Source organism: Oncorhynchus mykiss, chromosome 8, assembly GCF_013265735.2.
Source record: "Oncorhynchus mykiss isolate Arlee chromosome 8, USDA_OmykA_1.1, whole genome shotgun sequence".
NCBI lineage: Eukaryota > Metazoa > Chordata > Actinopteri > Salmoniformes > Salmonidae > Oncorhynchus > Oncorhynchus mykiss.
This window is the reverse complement of record NC_048572.1, coordinates 20116468-20140072: the sequence shown is the minus strand read 5'-3', so window position 1 is coordinate 20140072 and position 23605 is coordinate 20116468. Positions and strand designations below refer to the sequence as shown.

The 23605-nt window shown below is 41.6% G+C and overlaps 1 protein-coding gene across 1 annotated transcript in view; it reads left to right on the top strand.

Annotated features, from left to right (window-relative positions):
• Window positions 1-23363, top strand: part of LOC110529564 (sodium/potassium-transporting ATPase subunit beta-1-interacting protein 2) — a 150025-nt gene extending 126662 nt beyond the window's left edge. Inside the window, exons 5-7 of the mRNA XM_021611850.2 lie at window positions 12070-12130; window positions 16639-16720; window positions 20450-23363. Of these exons, the coding sequence (XP_021467525.1) occupies window positions 12070-12130; window positions 16639-16720; window positions 20450-20459 (153 nt within the window). The 3' untranslated portion in view covers window positions 20460-23363. The remainder of the gene's footprint in view (window positions 1-12069; window positions 12131-16638; window positions 16721-20449) is intronic.
• The last annotated feature ends 242 nt before the right edge of the window (window positions 23364-23605 follow it).

Genomic DNA, 23605 nt, shown 5'->3' with positions numbered 1-23605 from the left:
AAAGCCTGTTTCTCTGTCTCTCTCTCTCCTGGCCCACCCATGTCCTCTTCCTCGTCCTCTCTCTGTGAGAAGGGCTTGTTGTTGTGGAATAACGGTGTGGACCTGGGCTCAGTGACAGGAGAGCTGATATTGTCAGGATCTCTGACGTGTCAGAGCTTCTCATCTGATAAGCCAGAGAGAGAGCGAGATTGGCGGCGAAAAGGCAGGCGCCTATTTTTCAAATGTCAGAAACGATACGGGACGGTGCTTGATGGGACCCCGCGAGCTGCGAGGGTACAGTGTTTCATTCCACTGCTTTAATGATGAGAGGCCCCCCCAACGTCCATATCACTGAGCTGGACATGATGAGTCTGCCTCCACCCCACTGAGCTGATTATTTCCAGGGCACAAAGTGGATAGATGGCACTGCACTGGTGCTGATGGGGCTCGGCCGTCATTGGGAAAGCATTGTAGTGACACGGACGCTGTTAGTAGCAGCGTGCGGCCTCGGTCACGACACAACATCGTCAGAGTAAAAAGAAATGGCTGTCTATCATTGTGACATGTAGGACATGCCGTGGTGATGTTTAGCTCAGCCGCGTATGTTTTGACACAGGGCATGTTATTTGTAAGCTCTCCACTGTCACAATAGGGATATACTGTAATGTGTTTGGATAGAATAGCAAACAGCCTTGGTGTGTGAAGTACTGTATGTGTATGATGAAGATACAGTATGGGTTGTATTTTGTGGCGCTCTAGTTACAGGAAGCACATGTTCTCTGGGGATACAGTTAGGGAATAAACATGTTCCTAATGTTTACTGTAGCATTAAGATATTCTGCTTTGTATTAAGAAGGCCTTTGACCCTGCCTATTTGACCCTGCCTATTTGACCCTGCCTATTTGACCCTGCCTATGTTACTTGACGTGTTATAAAATAGCCATGAGGGCTTTGGGAGGTCACAGAAACAATTAGCAAGAAGTCACGCAAGCTAAGCACCAAATGGCTTATTTTTCCCCATGACCCTCCTATTTAGGGGATTTTTCTGTTGTCAGACAAGCGATCAAGCTTCACATAGGTGCATCACACTTTACAATTAGAAATACACAGATACTCAGGCACATATTGAGGTCAAAACTAGCATTACTGTAGCTTTACCATCTTCTCAGGCCGATATTGTAATGCGGTGCGTGCTGGTGGCAGGGAAGTCAGACGCAGGAGAATGAACTTGGTAAAAACGGAGCTGTTTAATAAACATTCAAAAAACCTCAGAAAACCAAAGTATACAAAAAATAACATAATAGGGTGCAAAACCCGTCGCACACCAGAACAAATAACACACCTACATACAACAAAACAATCTCTGACAAGGACATGAGGGGAAACAGAGGGTTGAATACACAACATGTAATGAATGGGATTGGAACCAGGTAGACAAGACAAAACCAATGGAAAATGAAAAGTGGATCAATGATGGCTAGAAGGTCGGTGACGTCGACCGCCGAACACCACCCGAACAAGGAGAGGGACCGACATCGGTGGAAGTCGTGACAGATATTAGCTGGCGTGCCATTCATTTGGGGACTTTAGACTCAGTATACAGAGCAAGCATCTACTGAAGGCTCTCAGGGCTCAGTACATTATAGAGGGGCCATATGCCGGCTTGGTATTCAAACAGTATTTTGGCAAAGATCAATGGAGAGATGTCTGAATGTATTATAGTAAACAAAGAGCAATTCTGCTCCAAGCTCAGAGATTTGGCTTTTACATCAAGCAATCAATGCCTGGACAATGGCCACATAATGATTGTCAAGTGATGGAAAAGTATCTCTGCAAAGCCAATAAGGTTAGCCAATAAGACCAGAACCAATTAAGCAGAGTTGTGTATTTTGAGATGCTTTGCCAGAGGTAAAGCACATTATCTAACCCACCTTGGGTCACATCCATCAATTCATTACTGTAGTCATGTGTGGTTGTGGGTGGAAGCAGCATCAATGTAGAAGGATATTATGGAATGTACCTTTAATGGTCTAGATCAGGAATGGGCAACGTTGAGGGGGTGGGGGCCACAAAAAAACAGAACTCTAGCTGTCCGCTAGACTACCTTACCAATCCCCCAAAACAATTGCGGACATGGGATAATTAAGTGACTGCTGATGCACAACCAAATGTCCAATTATTACTCTAACGCTCAACAGTAAGTTGAGACCTCGACTGAGTTCTGAAATGTGTTGTTGAAATTGGTCAACGCGCCTACAAAAGGGGGACGGTGCTTCCAGTTGCCCGTCCCTGTAACCATGACCAGTGAAAATTAGAACAAATAGTCCTCTCCTGTGTGAGTTCCAACCAGTGCAAACCCAGTAAAGGTCATTCCACCGCAACCTTCTGTCCGTCAACATACATGCAACAACCATGTCATGTAACCAGCCTATTCCTGTTTCAAGATGGACTCTTTGCCAACAGGAGTGCACAGCAAATGATAAAGGCATGCTATAAAGGAAGCGATTTCTGCATTCAGTCCTATTTGGCCATGGTATGTTTGGCCTGGCTTGTGAGACGTTTGATGTCTGTCTCAGACGTATAAAGGAGATGGGAAACTGTATGAGGGGAATCATTGTCAAACACTTCACAAACATCTCTGTGTGCTTGAAGAGAGTGGGAGGAAAGCACCAACCATGTGTTTATTGTGCTGTTACACTGCCATGTCAAAAAGCGACTCATTCTCCCCAACAGTTAAGTGCCTTCACAATTGTGAAAGTGGAAAATTGGGACTGATGTGTGTAGTTGGAGAATCACAGTAATCTCAGAGGAAGTAAAGCCTTCTGCTTTATATCTGATCATTTGGTTTGGTACCACTGAGACTGTGCAACAGCTATCCTGAAGTAAAAGAGCTCTCTCCTGGTACAATGCATTGATTGATTGTTATCTCTTTGGATTCTCTAGAAATAGCAGGGCAACCAAACAGGGCATATAACATCATTAAAGATCATTATGAATAATTGCTTTAGGGAATGACTTAATAAATATGACCTTTCAGTAGAGAGGGATGTGTTTAAACCACGTACTATTTCAACATTCAGTGATTCTGCTAAAGATGCATAACCCATTACCTTGTTTGCTCAAGAGATTCAGACTAAATGTTGAATAATCCTTCATATTAATGAATTTTTAACCTAGCGGCTTAATATTGATTGCCTGTTGCTTAGACGTATTACTTTCATTTGTGTTATATGCTGTTTTCCAAAGCACACATTTGGCTTGGAATCTGTCTGGGGTACAGGCCAAGATACATGTTTCCCCACATATACAGTGCCTTGCGAAAGTATTCGGCCCCCTTGAACTTTGCGACCTTTTGCCACATTTCAGGCTTCAAACATAAAGATATAAAACTGTATTTTTTTATGAAGAATCAACAACAAGTGGGACACAATCATGAAGTGGAACGACATTTATTGGATATTTCAAACTTTTTTAACAAATCAAAAACTGAAAAATTGGGCGTGCAAAATTATTCAGCCCCCTTAAGTTAATACTTTGTAGCGCCACCTTTTGCTGCGATTACAGCTGTAAGTCGCTTGGGGTATGTCTCTATCAGTTTTGCACATCGAGAGACTGAATTTTTTTCCCATTCCTCCTTGCAAAACAGCTCGAGCTCAGTGAGGTTGAATGGAGAGCATTTGTGAACAGCAGTTTTCAGTTCTTTCCACAGATTCTCGATTGGATTCAGGTCTGGACTTTGACTTGGCCATTCTAACACCTGGATATGTTTATTTTTGAACCATTCCATTGTAGATTTTGCTTTATATTTTGGATCATTGTATTGTTGGAAGACAAATCTCCGTCCCAGTCTCAGGTCTTTTGCAGACTCCATCAGGTTTTCTTCCAGAATGGTCCTGTATTTGGCTCCTTCCATCTTCCCATCAATTTTAACCATCTTCCCTGTCCCTGCTGAATAAAAGCAGGCCCAAACCATGATGCTGCCACCACCATGTTTGACAGTGGGGATGGTGTGTTCAGCTGTGTTGCTTTTACGCCAAACATAACGTTTTGCATTGTTGCCAAAAAGTTCAATTTTGGTTTCATCTGACCAGAGCACCTTCTTCCACATGTTTGGTGTGTCTCCCAGGTGGCTTGTGGCAAACTTTAAACAACACTTTTTATGGATATCTTTAGGAAATGGCTTTCTTCTTGCCACTCTTCCATAAAGGCCAGATTTGTGCAATATACGACTGATTGTTGTCCCATGGACAGAGTCTCCCACCTCAGCTGTAGATCTCTGCAGTTCATCCAGAGTGATCATGGGCCTCTTGGCTGCATCTCTGACCAGTCTTCTCCTTGTATGAGCTGAAAGTTTAGAGGGACGGCCAGGTTTTGTTAGATTTGCAGTGGTCTGATACTCCTTCCATTTCAATATTATCGCTTGCACAGTGCTCCTTGGGATGTTTAAAGCTTGGGAAATCTTTTTGTATCCAAATCCGGCTTTAAACTTCTTCACAACAGTATCTCGGACCTGCCTGGTGTGTTCCTTGTTCTTCATGATGCTCTCTGCGCTTTTAACGGACCTCTGAGACTATCACAGTGCAGGTGCATTTATACGGAGACTTGATTACACACAGGTGGATTGTATTTATCATCATTAGTCATTTAGGTCAACATTGGATCATTCAGAGATCCTCACTGAACTTCTGGAGAGAGTTTGCTGCACTGAAAGTAAAGGGGCTGAATAATTTTGCACGCCCAATTTTTCAGTTTTTGATTTGTTAAAAAGGTTTGAAATATCCAATAAATGTCGTTCCACTTCATGATTGTGTCCCACTTGTTGTTGATTCTTCACAAAAAAATACAGTTTTATATCTTTATGTTTGAAGCCTGAAATGTGGCAAAAGGTTGCAAAGTTCAAGGGGGCCGAATACTTTCGCAAGGCACTGTAGCTTTGAGTAGTGCCCATCAGGCTTGGTTGAGAGTAAAAAACAGAATAGTTTAGTGTTTCTTGTACATACCAGTCAGATAAAAATGCACCTCGACAGAATGGTCTGGTTTGGTGAAATCTCTCTTTACTGTGTGTGTGAGTTATGTTCTTACTTGAAATATTTAATGTTTCAATTTCTCAAAACTCTTTCAGATGAGTTTATTTTGTATTTATCCTGCCATCCTCTTTCTGGCAAACTGTGGCCATTGATATAAGAGGTAAACTTGTTTGAAAGCATTTATGATTCAGCAAGAAAGTTGGTAGACATTTTATGCATTCTCATTAGAATTTTGACTTGACACATTTTCAGTTAAAAGCATGTGATTAATTAACCAATTGTATTGATTCCAAAATGTATTTCTAATGACACAAATGAGGAAATGAGTTTGTCTGCGTCCCAAATGGAACCCTATTCCCTATATCGTGCACTACTTTTCATCAGAAGCTGGACAAAAGCAGTACACTATATGGAATAGGGTGTCACGATCGCTGTCTTGAAAAAGACCGGACCAAGGAGCAGCGTGCCGAGTGTACATTTTTTCTTTATTTCTTTAAATGTTGCCAACAAACACGACCGCGACGCTCCGTAAGGCTATACCTGCAGCAAACGGAGACAACAACCCCAAATACAAAAGGAAAAAAGGCTAGCTAAATTTGATTCCCAATCAGAGACAACGATAGACAGCTGTCCCTGATTGAGAACCATACCCGGCCAAAACATAGAAACAAAGAACATAGAGTTTCCCACCCGAGTCACACCCTGACCAACCAAACATAGGGAATAAAAAGATCTCTACGGTCAGGGCGTGACATAGGGTGCCATTAGGATTCACACTCTATCCTCATCCATTATGTACAATGTTTTACACTACAATCTACATCTATAATTTGACCTCTTTGCTTTCTCTCCTCTTATAAAAAGATGCCCACCAGCTGAAGGCTCAATAGAGAAGTCAATGAGCTTGGGCCTTGGCCATGATTAAGGAAGTTAAAGGTTAATTTAGCAACCGAACAAGACCAATGCCAATGTGGAACTCACACAGCGCAAGCTCAGGGGGTCTTTGCTGTGGAGCCCCTCCCTCCACCGTAGGGAGACTAATTCAGATGAAGAGCTGGGTGTATGTAGGTCCCCCAAGGAGGGTTAGAATGAAGACAACTGAATTGGTTTCTGCTCTAAGGGTGGCAGATTACTAAAGACACAGAGGTTTATTTGGATTAGACCTAAAGAATGGTCCCAGCTCACAGATGAAAGTCAGCCCTTTGTCTACATTACATGAAAGCTAATGAATTCCTCAATCTTTTATTTTCTAAGGATTTTAACTGTCAAACGATGATTCACTGATGTATCAATGTATAAAAACATACACCAGGGGAAATTCACTTGTAAATACACTAATGAGTATATTCATATATTAGAATAACACAAAGTAGCTTTGGAAAATGTTGGCTAGTAATAATACTGGGTTCATACTGTGTACTGTGCAGATGAAATGTCTTTGATGGCTGTGGATGTGTGGGGTGATGCTTTGCCATCATTGAATTATCATGAATACATTTGCTCAGAGCCCATTTTCCAAATGTTCTCCAGTCTTTTGTTCTCAGTATGGGGTTAAATACTAGGGAAACATTTCAGCGAGGCTTTCGCTTGTCCTCAATCTTTCTGTGCTGTATTACACAGTGTGTGCAGGGCCTCATTTAGAGTGATGCATCAGTCTGCCATCCACAGCATTTACCCCCAGTATCTCTGATTTGTGGCAAACAGAAAACCTTGTTTTATAGGAACTGCTGAAATGCCACTTGGCTTTATTGTGATGAGTAATAAAACACACATCAGACCCTTAGTATACTCTGTAAATGCCTCACATATACAATCAGCACTTCCCTAAGCCAGGTCTGGTTTTACAAGAGTCTGTATGCCAACAGTTGTCCTATTTAAAAGATTTGATGGAGTCAATGTACTTAGATGTTTAGCCTTGATGACATGTTGTAGCTTGCTTCCATTTCCTGGCGATGCAACCCCAGTAAAAAGCTAAGGTTCCACTAAAAGGTTGTTTGATAGTGAAAGCTTTCAACTGCCAATGACCAGTTGTTGGCATGTTAAGCAGCCCCGGCCCAGTTTATAAACGCGAAAGACCAAGGCTACCCGCAGCGGGCCAGGGAACGCAGAAGGATGGAGTCAAGGACATGTGAATTACCTTATGCACAAGCTGAGCCGCACACAGTTTGAAATGGGAGTCTACGCTGAAACAGAAATAGGTTGAGTGATGCCACACAACACCAGGAAATTGATTAAACTATGTGATTTCGCACCACTTTTTATGAGGAGATAGGTTAGCTGGGAAATTACATCCACATCAATTACTCTATGAGGGACTTTTGAAGTTACATTTTCCCTGCCGAGCTCTAATATTCGAGGGTGAAATAAAAGATCTGAGTATTAATAAAATGTGAGGTTTTACTAGGCTAGGTTCCATGATTTTTACACAAGCAGCGTCATGTTCACAGCACTAGACTTGGCACAGTATCCAAAATGCAATACCCCACTCTATGATTCTGATGTCAAACAATCCATATGAAACCATTTTTGACAACAAAGAATATATATATATTTTCAATGGTGTTTACTGTAGAGAATGTTTAGTCAATTGTTCTCTGGCTGAATTGGTACATTCTAAATGAATGGGCCCGTTCTGAAAACACTCCTCCTCCTCCTCCTCCTCCTCCTCCTCCTCCTCCTCCTCCTCCTCCACTCCTCCTCCATTGTCATGTCAGTTGCCTTTCATAAGTGCTGCACAATTGAAAGTGGAGAGTCCTCTGTCTCAGCCTCAACACTCCTTGACCTTTGGGCCGTGATTTGCATGTGATCCATCCATACAACAGCACCCTCCGACTATAATAAGGCCAACATGTGAACAGTATCCCACCAGTGCAAAACATGGCACTTACTCAGTGTCGTGGAGGACACAGTGTCATGGCTGTCAGCTGCACAACAGAGGAGACTGTGTCTGTTCATTTATAAGGCTCCTGATTCAATCAGTCTTTGAACAGTAACACAATCAGTTATATCCAAAGTCAACTGGACAAAGCTTCCTTTTAAAAGTGACAGTTATGAATGTAGTACAGATGTGTGTCTCACTGACTCTCGCCTAAACCATAGAGAATGGCTGTGTTGTGCGTCTGTTTATAATGCTTGCGTTGAGAGCAGTCATGCTCCCAGAATTATTCTCAATTATGAATGGTTTTCTCAGAAACTCTGCATGTATTATTCAGATTTATAGAGTCAAATTTTAACCAACCGTCAATAATCATCTTCACAGTGGAATTTCCTATGGAGTAAAACAGCTTGTGTTTAAAGGAGCCTTTATCATAAGAATACCCAGGTTTATTTACAGGAGACAAATTAGGCTTACACCCTGTGACATGGTTCTAAACTAGATACCTTTGGCTAATCAGAGGAGCTGTGTGTGTGTGTGTGTGTGTGTGTGTGTGTGTGTGTGTGTGTGTGTGTGTGTGTGTTGTTTTTTTGTCTGGTAATCACACAGCAAACAAAAACAGCTCTTTTGTTTCACCTCCTCAGTGCTCCTGATGGGTAAAGTGTGCAGTGTGTTATGTGTGGCGGGGCCGGCATTGTGTGTGACTAGTGTCTGTGAGTGTTGGCCTGTGCTCCCAGCCTACTGCAGAGACAGAGTGTGGGGCGGGCACATTATTCAGAGTAAATGAGAGCGAGACCTTGAGGTATTCCCAGAATCTTAAATCTGGGGTTGCTCAGATTTGTAACTGTGTCTGTTTGTGGCCCTTAGACTCCAAACAATGCCTGAATATGAGGACGGCACACCCACGATCTACATGGCTGTCCACAGTACGGTCTCGTGCATGGCCTCCTGTCTGACTGAATCCTCTGTGACATTGACAATGTCCATTTCTCTCCACACACTGACCACAGTCAAAATCCCAGCTTCCCTATCGCCCAATCCAATCAGAGACCTCCAATCACTGGCCTATGAAATTACAGGCCTAAGGAGGAGCGGGGGAAGAGAGTAATATTGTTGTGTTCTGGATTTTATTAGTGCCTAGAGCAGGGATATCTAGTATGCTACTGTATTTCTCTCAGGATAAGCCTCCAATTAGATTTCCTATGTTCCTATGTTCCCTTGGCTTTCTATTGTTATACTTAATCCACTAAATCTTCATATTAGGTGACACATTTTAAATACAGTCTCATTAAGAACCGCTAGGCCCACATTATTTGATACCGACCATTAGATTCTGTGGCTGCGAATACGGAGTTGTCGTCCCCGGACCCTCTGGAAACCTTTTTTCTCCAAGCTACCAATCCGGATCGCGTTCTGCGCATGTGTTAATTTACACACATTTTTTTCTACGTAGCTGCTGCTCACACTCCACCTCCATTCACATTTCTCTCTTTACCCACCCTCTTCTGAACCATTATGATATAGCCAATGTCTATGCCTCATATTTCTGAAGAGCTGGAATAAAAACCATGAGGTGATTTGAACAAACATTCAAGGCCATTATGAAGGCTACAACCTTCTCTGTCTGTTGTAACAGATATTGCAGTTGCATAAGCACATTCATTGGAGTAAAAACAATCAACATTTTGTGTGATATAGGATAATCTTTGTAGCTGCTGCCATATCGTAGCCACTAGCCAGAGTTGCTGAAAAATAACACTAATACTATGACTGGCTGTGTGCCTCCTGCTTAGCCAATGTTTGTATGATTAAAAAAATAATATTAAATCGCTAATTAGACTGCGTGTCTGTGTCTTGCTTGAATTTGATATGCTGCCTAGATAGCTGCATGTAACTCCCCACTTGAGTTTTGCATTGGGGCAAATGACAATCTGCGAGTTTGTACGAACATGTTGATCATGTCTTTTGTGTAGAACATGTAAATAGCTGCATGAAGACTAACTCCCCTCCTGAAAAAAGAAAATGAAATTGTGCTCATGCCTAATAGCCTACTGAGGCATGGAATGCAGTAGTTGGAACATGTCGACACATGTCCTTTGCGTACAACATACATTTTTGTAGGCTACACCAGACAAAGGCGTTCATCGCCGATCAAGGAAGGAGAAGAGGCAGCGGAGCAGCTAAACACAGCAAAAAAAGAAACGTCCTTTCACTGTCAGCGGCGTTCATTTTCAGCAAACTTAACAACGTAAATATTTGTATGAACATAACAGGATTCAACAACTAAGACATAAACTGAACAAGTTCCACAGACATGTGACTAACAGAAATGGAATAATGTGTCCCTGAACAAAGGGGGGGTCAAAATCAAAAGTAACCAGCTGCATTAAGTCCTGCAGTGCATCTCCTCCTCATGGACTGCACCAGATTTTCCAGTTCTTGCTGTGAGATGTTACCCCACTCTTCAAACCAAGGCACCTGCAAGTTCCCGGGTATTTCTGGGGGGAATGGCCCTAGCCCTGACCGTCCAGTCCAACAGGTCCCAGACGTGCTCAATGGGATTGAGATCCGGGCTCTTTGCTGGCCATGACAGAACAAGGACATTCCTGTCTTGCAGGAAATCACACACAGAATGAGCAGTATGGCTGGTGGCATTGTCATGCTGGAGGGTCATATCAGTATGAGCCTGCAGGAAGGGTACCACATGAGCGAGGAGGATGTCTTCCCTGTAACGCACAGCATTGAGATTGCCTGCAATGACAACAAGCTCAGTCCGATGATGCTTTGACACACCGCCCCAGACCATGAAGGACCCTCCATCTCCAAATCGATCCCGCTCCAGATTACAGGCCTCGGTGTAGCGCTCATTCCTTCGACGATAAACGTGAATCCGACCATCACCCCTGGTGAGACAAAACCGCGACTCGTCAGTGAAGATAACTTTTTGCCAGTCCTGTCTGGTCCAGTGAGGGTGGATTTGTGCCCATAGGCGACGTTGTTGCCGGTGATGTCTGGTGAGGACCTGCCTTACAACAGACCTACAAGCCCTCAGTCCAGCCTCTCTCAGCCTATTGTGGACAGTCTGAACACTGATGGAGGGATTGTGCGTTCCTTGTGCAACTCGGGCAGTTGTTGTCGCCATTCTGTACCTGTCCCGCAGGTGTGATGTTCGGATGTAGCGATCCTGTGCAAGTGTTGTTACACGTGGTCTGCCACTGTGAGGACGATCAGCTGTCCGTCCTGTCTCCCTGTAGTGCTGTCTTAGGCTTCTCACAGTACGGGCATTGCAATTTATTGCCCTGGCCACATTGCAGTCCTCATGCCTCCTTGCAGCATGCCTAAGGCACGTTCACGCAGATGAGCAGGGACCCTGTGCATCTTTCTTTTGGTGTTTTTCAGAGTCTGTAGAAAGGCCTCTTTAGTGTCCTAAGTTTTCATAACTGTGACCTTAATTGCCTACCGTCTGTAGTCTTAACAACTGTTCCACAGGTGCATGTTCAATAATTGTTTATAGTTTATTTAACAAGCATAGAAAACCGTGTTAAAACCCTTTACAATGAAGATCTGTGAGTTATTTGAACTTACCAATTATCTTTGAAATACAGGGTCCTGAAAAAGGGACGTTCATGTAGGCAGCAGCTACAAAAAAATCCCTGAAGATGCGCAGAAACCTCTATATCTTTAGCCACTTCAGATTGGGGTTACAGAAAATCCAGAACCACAGCCTATCTGTTTAAAAAATAAATATGTATATGTATAAATCACTATTTGTGAAATGTCTCTTAAACTGTGTTTTTTTACCCCATTGACGATGCAGGGCTTCTTTTTTGGAACATTGTTTATGTGTCTCTGTTTTTCAGTGTCTCTTCAACATCTCTATATGACCCATTTCATAGAGCAGTGTGATACACTAGACGCTGTACTAACACCTGTTTCCTCAACACAGAATGTTTTCCACATGGAGATGCTCTTTTGATCTCTCAATCATTTTCTACTTTTTCTCAGTGGTGGCTCATGTTTTCCCACCAATAAGTTTGTGTAGCTCTCTTCATCTCTTGAGGGCATGGACACAAACATCTATGTTTCCTTCACTGATTGTGCTATTCTAATTGGTCCCCTTCTCACTGTAAAATGTCACCACTCTCCAGAAAATGTATTTGATTACCTTTCCCCATTTCTCTTTTTCAGCTTGTTGGGTTCATCTATGCCTGTTATGTGGTGAAGCTAATCTCAGAAGAGGAAGACAGCTGTGAGTATTGCCTTTCAATTAATATGGTAGATCTATGAGAAATATGGCTGATTCCTACAGTCACATTTTTTATTGTGAATCATTTCCCTTTGCTTGTTATAATGATGACTCAGCCAATTTTAAAAGGGCCATCTCACCTCATGTGCCTTAGTGAAACACACATATTTTATTCATAAGCGTTACCTGACCAATCACATAACAGTAATGAGCCATCTTCCTGGACTCGCTCCATGATATAATAACTAAAGTGTTTATATCCAGCTACACTCTTAGAAAAAAAGGTGCTATCTAGAACCTAAAAGGGTTCATTGGCTGTCCCCATAGGAGAACTCTTTGAAGAACCCTTTTTGGTATCAGGTAGCACCCTCTCCACAGAGGATTCTACAATGACCCAAAAGGGTTCTACCTGGAACCAAAAATGGTTCTACATGGAACACAAATGGGTTCTCCTATGGGGACAGCTGAAGAACCCTTTTGAATCCTTTTTTTTTATAAGAGTATAGATACAGTATGTCTGGCTCAAGGTTGACATTTCTGTATTCCTGTGTTTACGGAGTACTTTATTTACTCTAATAACTGGGCATTGGCATGTACATTCCTCATCTGGTCGGATCTTTAAATTTAGCCAAGTTTAATGCTCCAGCAAACATTTGGATTTAGATGTTGCTGGATTTAAACAATTTATTTTATTGATCCCAGGCCCAGCCGCTTGTGGATCCTAGCCTTAAAGGAAAGTGTGGGAAATGTCCCCATTTGTTAAATTCAGAAAACATTGCAGCACAGACCCAGTCATATTGCCTTGTTCCAAAATGCATGAATTATTCTCTTTGGCCGCTGCCTCATTTTTTAGAAAAGTTATATTAGGACAGGAATGAGTTTTTGTGTTGTTGTCATTTATAATTGATATTGATTGCCGTAATACATGTGCGACTTCTCCTTGTTACCGGTCTTGCTTTGTAAACATAGTATGTGTTGGAAAGAATGCATTTGCCAAGTACCCCGGCATACTAGATCAATACCATTTTTCTTCTAGCGATCTCTCTTGCATTCTCTCCATTTGCAACATTCATCACCAAGCAACAGACATAAAGAGAAAGCAGGAACGAGAGGGGATAGAAAGAAAAGTATAGAGAGGGAGGAGGTCACATGAGGCGACTCTACATGCCTTCTCTGTCATTTGGGATTTTTTTTCACTGCATTAATTCAATTTTTATAATTATAGTTATTAAAATTGACTGTATGGTTGGTACAGCAAGCCTTTATTAAGAGTGCTCACCTCCCCTAGGTCCCAGCACAATACTGTTGGTGGTTGGTAGGTTGAAAAGACTTATCCAAATGCACTGAAATTATACCTGACTACTGGTTAGTGTGGTCACAACAGAACATTGTATGTGTCACGTTCTGACCTTAGTTCTTTTGTTATGTCTTTGTTTTAGTATGGTCAGGGCGTGAGTTGGGTGGGTTGTCTATGTTCGTTTTTCTATGATTTGCTATTTCTGTGTTTGGCCTGGTATGGTTCTCAATCAGAGGCATCTGTCAATCGTTGTCCCTGATTGAGAACCATATTTAGGTAGCCTGTTTTCTATTGTGTTTCGTGGGTGATTATTTTCTGTCTTTGTGTATGTCACCAGACAGGACTGTTTCGTGTCATTCTCATTTATCGTTTTTGTTGTTTTGTTCGAGTATTCATTTTCATTAAAAGGCATAATGAATACTTACCACGCTGCACCTTGGTCCTCCTCTCTTTCTCCCAACGACGAACGTTACAGTAGGCCCATTACTTGTCAACAATGCAGATTCTTCCTATGGCAAGATTTTAATATAATTGTTGAAGGCTTTGCGTCTGATAACATGGTAATGCTTCCTAATACAGCTTCAATGTACAGACAGTGCATTTTATATGGGAGCTATTATGAAAGACATAACTGAGAGATTCATAGGGTGAGCAGTGAGGTTGCTCCCTCAGGCTAGAAAAAAAATTGAGTGAAATAAGGGATGCAGCGCTTAGTAGACTATTTCCTCTACATTTAGCATGGGAATCTGAGTGTAAAAAATGCAGCGCTTCTCCTGGCTGTGCTGGAGCCCCTGTGAGACAGCCAAAAGGCAGGCAAGAGTGCTGAACCATGACCACAACCGAATGTGAGTCTCTCAGCTACCTGAGATTGCCTATCAGACCACAGCGCTCTCTCTCTAAAAGAACATCTCCAGACATAGCTTTCCCGTCTTTAGAGCCCAAATGTATCCTTCCCTGCCAAAAAATGGGAAGTACCTCAATTTGAAATATTAAAGAGCACATCTTGAATAAGTAAAGGATTCCCTCAGGCATTGTTATGATAAAAGTCATTTGGGTCCAAATTAAGAGCAGGTTCTATTTGCCACTCAATAATGGCTGTTAGAAATGTGCCCTTCAGGGAAAATGAAGCTTTAATTGGAATTTGCACTTGACAATCTCGTTGATGTATTTGATGTATTCCAGAGTTGAAATTTAAAGTACCTGGAAAAAGCCCATGAAGGATAATACTATATTTGCAACGTGACAGAGGAGGTTTGATGTCCTGCATGAAATGATTGCCGAGAGACACTGTTTAATTTGCCCAACACAAAGGAATAATATTATCCAACAGTGTTCATATCCTCCAGTGAATGAGAATGGTATTGATGGTTTGATCCCTGGGACATGAGGAAACACTGATCTGGGAGCTGTATTGGCTATTACAGCTCCAATTAATATAGTACATGAAGCACCTCAGAGAAGGTAATGAACAGCTAAAACCAATCAACACGCTCACTCCGTAATTACACTTACTATCAAGGGTAATATCCCAGGGTCCATTTAAAAGAAAGGACAGTATTTAAAATGATTTAGTCTCCAAGAGAAGAGGAGAGAGAGAATGAAGAAGAGGGAGGGAATAAAGGTGCTAGAAGTACTTTTTTTTGCATTTATAACAAGTAAATGAGAATACAGCTTCCTCTGTTGGATTTGCAATCAGGGTCAGTGTACCAGGAAGGTGGAACCTCATGTTGATTGGCCCTCGGCGGCATTTCATTTGCCACTGCTTTGTCATACCAACTTGTTGTGACCGCTTAAGACAAAACAATTTGGAGACATAGACCAAGTCGTGCTGACTGCTATTCTTAACACTACTGCCATCAGACCTTCCCCTATATCTTATAAGGCCTACTTAATACAGCACAATCATTATGTGTGTTACGTCACCAAGTCACCAATAGCTTCTTTTCTCATAATAGCATGGTAAACATAAGTAGCCGGCAGGCATTTAACCATTAGGGCATTATACACAAACATTATTCCCTCCACCAAAAGGAAAATATGAAAATAGCTTTTTTATAAAACACATAATGGTTTGCTTGTGGGCAAAATATTTGCATTTACTCTGCAGAACAATACTGAACATATACACTTAGGTGCTGAAGCTACATTTACTGAAACTAAATAAACAACCTTGTGATGCGAACCTTGACCTTTATTGTATCCTTCATACAGTACGATGCTTGGGACTATAAGGTTCTATCTGCAAAAAGATTATTTTGAGATAATTGGCTTTAAAGTTCCGAACCATCATTGGTTTGAATGATGTCAGCAATTTTTTTTGAACTTAATAACATGAATTGGGGTATTTAGAATACTATATACCTAGAGAAAATTGAACAGAACAAGGGTATGTCAATAAGAACATTTTGATAAAAATGCAGATAGAACCTTATAGTCCCAAGCTTTCAAGTTAGCATTTTGTTGAAACTGCCTGATTGAGATGTGGCCAGTCTCCAGATCTTAAATTGTACACGTTCTGTCTTATCGCTGCAGGTCCTCTGATAAGCGTACACAGATCAGAGTACACAGGTTAATGCCTATAATGAGGGCCAACAAGGATTTAGAGCTTTTGGTGAACATTCCCTAAATGTACCATTATAATGATGATAATGCCAAACCTTCCATCACCTCCCATTCAAGGCAGTAGGGAAGGAAGGGGGCATTCATCAGCTAATCAGTCTTATCTCAGTGTTTCGTTTGTCTTAGAGACAGACTCGGATGCATTAAGACATCGGATCTTATCAGAGGCTTTGGTACCTCCGTCTTTTTGTGTTAGGCCCAGATACCCAGATCTGCTGGGGCTTGAAACTGCTGGCAGACCTCTGTGGAGGGCTGGGCCCTAATCCTGTCCAGTTTGTATTCTGTGTGATCTGCAGCATGACTCCACTGCGGATATCACCAATAACCAGCCTTTAGATGGTCCAGACACTGATTATCCACTGCCTGGGATTATCACAGACACAAGCAGGCACACGCTTATTTAGAGACACGGAAGCACACACACACACAGACACAGACACACACACACACACACACACACACACACACACACACACACACACACACACACACGCGCACACACACACACAGAAGCACACACATACAGAAGCACACACACACACAAGCCTTTGTTTGATCTCACAGTAACCAGATATCCTCTTTCCTTTGTCTCCAGTTGATTTTATAGGAGGGTTCGACTCCTACGGTTATCAAGGGCCTCAGAAGACATCCCATTTGCAACTACAACCCATGTATATGTAAGTGCAATGTAGCTACATCTCTTCACACCTGCTATTACAGTACTTCTGAAATGTTTTCTCCTGGCACCAAGACTTGTCTTGTCTTGGTGCCAAGTTCACTATGTTTTCACACTTGAGTCTATAAATTGGATGAATAGGACTAGCCTATGTGAGGACATTATAATGTAAGGCAGAGAGAAGTCTCATCGATAAATAACGCTAGTGTCAATACAGATAAAGAAATAGCTTGGGTCAACAATGAGGGAGGGAATGTTTGTATCTGGACTAGAGGTCGACCGATCATGATTTTTCAGCGCCGATACCGAGACCAAAAAAGTCGATACCAATTAATCGGCCAATTTTTTTATATATTTTTGTATTTGTAATAATGACAATTACAACAATACTGAATGAATACTTATTTTAACTTAATATAAAACATCAATAAAATCAATTTAGCCTCAAATAAATAATGAAACATGTTCAATTTGGTTTAAATAATGCAAAAACAAAGTGTTGGAGAAGAAAGTAATATGTGCCATGTAAAAATGTGTGCCATGTAAAAATGTGTGCCATGTAAAATATGTGCCATGTAAAAAAGCTAACGTTTAAGTTCCTTGCTCAGAACATGAGAACATATGAAAGTTGGTGGTTCCTTTTAACATGAGACTTCAATATTCCAAGGTAAGAGGTTTTAGGTTGTAGTTAATGTAGTATTTATAGGACTATTTCTCTCTATACTATATGTATTTCATATACTTTTGACTATTGGATGTTCTTATAGGCACTATAGTATTGCCAGTGTAACAGTATAGCTTCCGTCCCCCTCCTCGCCCCTACCTTGGCTCGAACCAGGAACACATTGACAACAGCCACACTCGAAGCATCGTTACCCATCGCTCCACAAAAGCCGCGGCCCTTGCAGGGCAAGTGGAATAACTACTCCAAATCTAAAAGCGAGTGACGTTGGAAACAGTATTAGCGCACACCCAGCTAACTAGCTAGCCATTTCACATTGGTTACACCAGCCATTAGGCTGATAGGCTTGAAGTCATAAACAGCGCTGTGCTTGCGAAGAGATGCTGGCAAAACGCACAAAAGTGCTGTTTGAATGAATGATTACGGGCCTGCTGCTGCTCAGTCAGACTGCTCTATCAAATCAGACTTAATTATAACATAATAACACACAGAAATACGAGCCTTTGGTCATTAATATGATCGAATCCGGAAACTATCATTTCGAAAACAAAACGTTTATTATTTCAGTGAAATACGGAACCGTTCGGTATTTTATCTAACGGGTAGCATCCCTAAATCTAAATATTCTTGTAACATTGCACAACCTTCAATGTATGTCATACTTACGTAAAATTCTGGCAAATTAGTTCACAATGAGCAAGGCAGCCCAAACTGTTGCATATACCCCGACTCTGCGTGCAATGAATGCAAGAGAAATAACAATTTCACCTGGTTAATATTGCCTGCTAAACTAGATTAGTAGTTATGACTAGTGATTATGATTGATAGTTTTTTATAAGATAAGTTTAATGCTAGCTAGAAATTTACCTTAGTTTCTATTGCATTCGTGTAACAGGCAGGCTACTCGTGGAATGCAATGGTTCGAGTGTTGGACTAGTTAACTGTGCAATTGCAAGAATGGAACCCCTGAGCTGACAAGGTAATAATCTGTCGTTCTGCCCCTGAACAAGGCAGTTAACCCACAGTTCCTAGGCAGTCATTGAAAATAAGAATGTGTTCTTAACTGACTTGCCTAGTTAAATAAAAGGTATTAAAAAATATATTTAAATTATTTTTTTTTTATCGGAAATCGACACCCAAAAATACCGATTTCCGATTGTTATGAAAACTTGAAATCGGCCCTAATTAATCGGCCATTCCGATTAATCGGTCGACCTCTAATCTGGACTCCTGAAAGGTTAGGATTTGCTTGAGACGAAATGAGGAGAACACAGGAAGAGATGTTCAAACTTGAAAGGATTTCCCTCGTTGACACTGAATGGATCAGAGATATTATTTTATAATCCTGTGTACAGTGCAGGCCAGTCAACATATCATACACTGGGAATAGACAGTAATCCACTCCTACTGTATAAAGAGTTATCCTCAAACACTAATCTCATAGGTATGTTGAACTGTAGATGCACAGTGGGAAGAAATATAATTTTCACAATGACAGTGATCAAAGTGAGGATGATGCTGTTCATAATGCAACAAACTATTAACTGCACTGGTTAGATATAAAGGTATTACACTACTAATATCTGACAGGATAAAACATCCACCAGCTATACAATGTAGCATCAGCTGCTCATAGGGGAACTACTGTTTCTTTAAATGTCACCCTTTTATCACATGGGGGTCACACGAGGTGATTGTTTTGGAAATGCATGGCAGGGGTCCAAGCTGTGCTCATGGCCTGGTGTGCCAGATGAGCCCCACAGTGGCAGGAACATAACTAACTGCCTGCCTGCCTGCCTGCCTGCCTGCCTGCCTGCCTGCCTGCCTGCCTGCCTGCCTGCCTGCCTTGCCTTGCCTGCCTGCCTGCCTGCCTGCCTGCCTGCCTGCCTGCCTGCCTTGCCTTGCCTTGCCTGCCTGCCTGCCTGCCTTGCCTGCCTTGCCTGCCTCTCTCTCTCTCTCTCTCTCTGTGGAGCACAGGCGTCAGCTGACTGGCCCAGCTAACCCTGTGACTCTAACACTAGGAGGGGGGACAGACTCTGTGAAGTCATGCCAGGATTTGGAGCAGGGTGCTGACATGTCTGCTGGTGGGGAGAGGGAGGGGGGTAACAGCCGCTTGCCCAGCCTAATGCCTGTATTAGGATAGTCAGGGTGACTACAGTGAAGTGTGTCTCCTAAATCTTAACCTGCTGTCTGTCACTCTCAGCAATGTATGGAAAAACAACAGGGAGGGGACAATGAAGTGCACATAGGGGTGTGTGGACATTTCCCATTGTGTCTAATGTGAATGGATAAGGATGGGTTGTATCTGGTCCATTGTGAGATCAGTATTGTACCGTCTGTTATTAGCTGCTGGATATACAAGGTCAGCTGAGTTCAGGTGGGAGTCCTCTGTCATTTAAGGGAGTAGGGTTTAGAATTGTACTCAAGGTTATTTACATCTCAGTAGTTTGCCAACATAACTTCTCAATTGTGTCATGTAAAAATCTGCCAATCCAACTCAATAATAGTTGGGCATATAGTTGTCTAATTCCAGGGCATATCACCTTGCTGTCATCACATTATATTACCTATAATTACATAAGACTAATTTCCTGCATTGCTCAGGGGAAAGTGTATTACTTTCAGTAGGTCAGCATATAACACATATGGCAAATGATGGATTTAAGGGACTTGATATTTGTAACACAGGAGACTGAAACAAACAAAAATGCCATTAAGAGCCATTCTGTGGTTTTATGGCACCCAGTAGGGAAGACAATAGAGATTATTAATCATGGACACCAAGACAATGGTGTGGTAGAGGTGCTACACACCATCTTCAATAGCCAATCAGTCTTCACAGCTGATACCCATTAACAATAGTTCTTATTGGATGTGACAACTGGGAATTACCAAGGTCTTTGGAGAATAGTGGCAGGTGCAATCATTCTCGCTTTGTTTTCATGCCGAGTTTGTTTTAGCATGAGCATACAATATTAGCTTATATTTGAATATATCTGTGGTATTGTGCTTTATTGACACTAATTCATTTTCCTCTTTCTCTTCCAGGGCAAAGTAACAAAGGACAGCTGCCTTATGTACCAATCAAATAGAGAGCTACCGTTTTAACTTTTTGTTTCATTTCGTAAATGTCTTAAAATAATACAGTGTCTTACAAACTGTGTGGAGGAAGTGAGACTCTACACTTTAACCTCAAAGACTCATAAAAACACTGGATTTCCTTTGTCTCTCTGCTCAGCCTCTGCTCAGTGGAGTCACAGTCTTGGCCTGGACGAGGGGCCAGGCAGGTGCAAGAACACCCTCCTATGGCTGTGTTGACCTTACAGGATGCATATCTCTCCTCCATACTGGTTCTTGCTCTCTTTCTGACAGCTGAATGACTGAAATATTAAGGGAAAACATTGATTTGATTCCTCTGGACAGTGTTCAAATGGATCAAGATTCCGGACAAAAGGAATGCCAAGTTCTGAGAGCACTAGTTAAGTGATGTCGCAGAGTTTCAATGTGTTCTGATTAACTTGATTAGAAATACTCTTCACTTAAACAATGTTCAATAACTGATCGATATGGTTTTAGTCATCAGAAGTAGTCCTATTGCCCATTCTAAAGAGTTGATTAGAAATAAATGTACATGTGAACCATGATGTGTTTACAATACACTTTGGCTGTTGGAATTCCATCTTGAGTTGGGCAATTGCATGGGATAAAACTTTGAATATGGAAAAAGCAACCAGTTGCTTTTTCTTATGATGGATGTATTTGTCTTGAAAGTGCCAAGAACAATAGTTAAAGATGAGTTAGACAAAATATTGGATGCTATCTAGAGATACATATTTTTGGAGCTAGTCTCTGGGACATAAATTCAAAAGTTAATTTGGGGATAACACCATATTTGTTTGCATGAGGTGTCAACATCTGTTGAATATTTAATCTCTGAAAGCACTGGACATTATCCCAGACTAGGTAGAGGTAACCGTTGGCCTTTCTGCAGCTGTCTTTGCGCTGTAAGGTTATGTGAATTTTGTGCTTTTCTAAGACAGAGTGGAGTCTTGAGTCTAATGATAAAGAGAAAACTAAATGTAACTTCTTTAAATTCTAGGCATTTTTTAACGTGTGACAGTGTTTACTCTTTTATAGTTCACTAATAAGTTATGTTGTGTATACGTGGGCCTTTCTTTTACTCCTAACTGTACAAAGTGTCAAGGGAAACCTTGGGAACAATATCTTGCTGATAGTCTGGTGTGAGGACTAGAAGGAGATGTGTGGTAGAGTTTGTGCTGTGGCTGAAACTTTGTGCTTTTGTCTATTGGACAGCGCGGGAACCCCGAACCAATCAGGACCGCCTCAGTTCTGTCATCATCGTCATAGCATCGTCATACTGTAACTCTTCTACTGAATGGTAGCCCTGTGAGCATTTTTTTGTATATCTCCCCGCTAAATCCTTCAGCTTTGTAGACCAGAACTCCATATCATAGGACCTCTCTATGTTTTCAATTTCAGTGGTGTGAATCTGTTGGCTCTTTTGTAAATTATTGTAATGCTAACAGGCCTTCCAAGATCTAGAATATTCAAATGGAACCTCGAGATGCATAAAATGATCTTCTAAACTCAGGCAAGTTTTCCTTGCAACATTACTATACACTTACTAATCGTGTTTAAACATCACCATGGTAACAGCACGTAGAACATCTGAAGACATAAAGGGTGCGTTCCGTAAATTCGATCTGGCTATCTACCTTCCGAGTTCAGAGCACTCTCGTCTGAGTGTGGCAGAGCGCAGAAAAACTGATGAATTTACGAACACTCAGCACCAGTTGAATATGTCCGGTGTCAGTGAACTTTGGCAAAAAAAGCGTAATTAAACTGTTGCCAGCAGCACAGTTACAGTCACCAACGCTCTAGATAACATGAAAACAGCATAACCAGCTTTGCTAGGGGGAGTAAAATTGTCAGAGTGAGGTGTTATCTTATTTGTCTGGAAGTAGCTAGCAAGCTAGCCAACATTAGTCTAGTTCGCTTGGGTGATTGACTGACATTCTGAGGTCAGAACACTCGGATCAAACCTACTCATCGGCCAGAGCGTCCAGTGTACTCTCTGACCGCTCCAAGAGCGTACCTCTCTTAATTTACGAACGTACAATCTGACAACGCCCTGAGCGCACTCTGATTCCTAAGCATTATCCTTTTCATAACATTTGTGTCTGGGACAGTATATTGGTATTCAACTGTGTAAAAGCTATATGATCGCTAGTATGCTTCCTTGCATAGTAAATCCAAGATTACACCTATTGAAGAGTCAGTTGTGTTTTATCAGTGAATTGTTCTAATGTGAGTGGCTGGCAGAGGAGGCTGGTGGGAGGAGCCATAGGAGGACGGGCTCATTGTAGTTGCTGGAATGGAATATTGGAATGGTATCAAACACATCACACATACAGAAATCATCAGTTCCATTAATTCCATTCCATCCATTACAATGAGCCTGCTGTCCTATAGCTCCTCCCACCAGCATCCTCTGGGGGATAGTGGATGTATACACCGGTTACTGTCACCCTGTGCCAGATAACCCAGTCTGAAATGTTGAAGACCAACATAACTTACTGCTGCAATCTTACATGACCCCTTCATTCACAGAGAGGATTCAACGTTGTAAATATAGCATAACATTTTCGACCCAGATAAAGTTTTTGACAATATGTTATGTAAGATCTGAATTAAAAATAAAATTATTTGATTGTATATGGCATTACAGTACTATAAGTTCCTCTACATTCAAAGGGAGCTGTGTATAATACTGTTGCAGGTACTCAATTGCTCATTGTAGTACATTCCTGAATACTCCATTGGTTGTTTTGTTTGGGTTCAGCGCTGACTTCTACTTCTCAATAGATTTAGCAATTTTCTATTTATGTTACTTTTCAAAATGACTGTAAATATAATAAAATCAAACTGTGGAAAAGGCCAATCCTTTTTCTCATTTGTTTTCTGAGGACTCACTTCCTGCAACGTCTGATGTAATCACTGACGTCACACTTTCTAGTCTCATCTGAACAGCAATATGTATTGATACAATAATAGTTAGCTATGCCTAGCAACAGCCTTTACCGCCTGAAGGTATCATTCATTACAATTTCCTACGGTATGTGAGGCAAACTGTTGCCAGCCTCACCTGGTCATCCAACCAAGACAGCAGCATGGGGAACAATG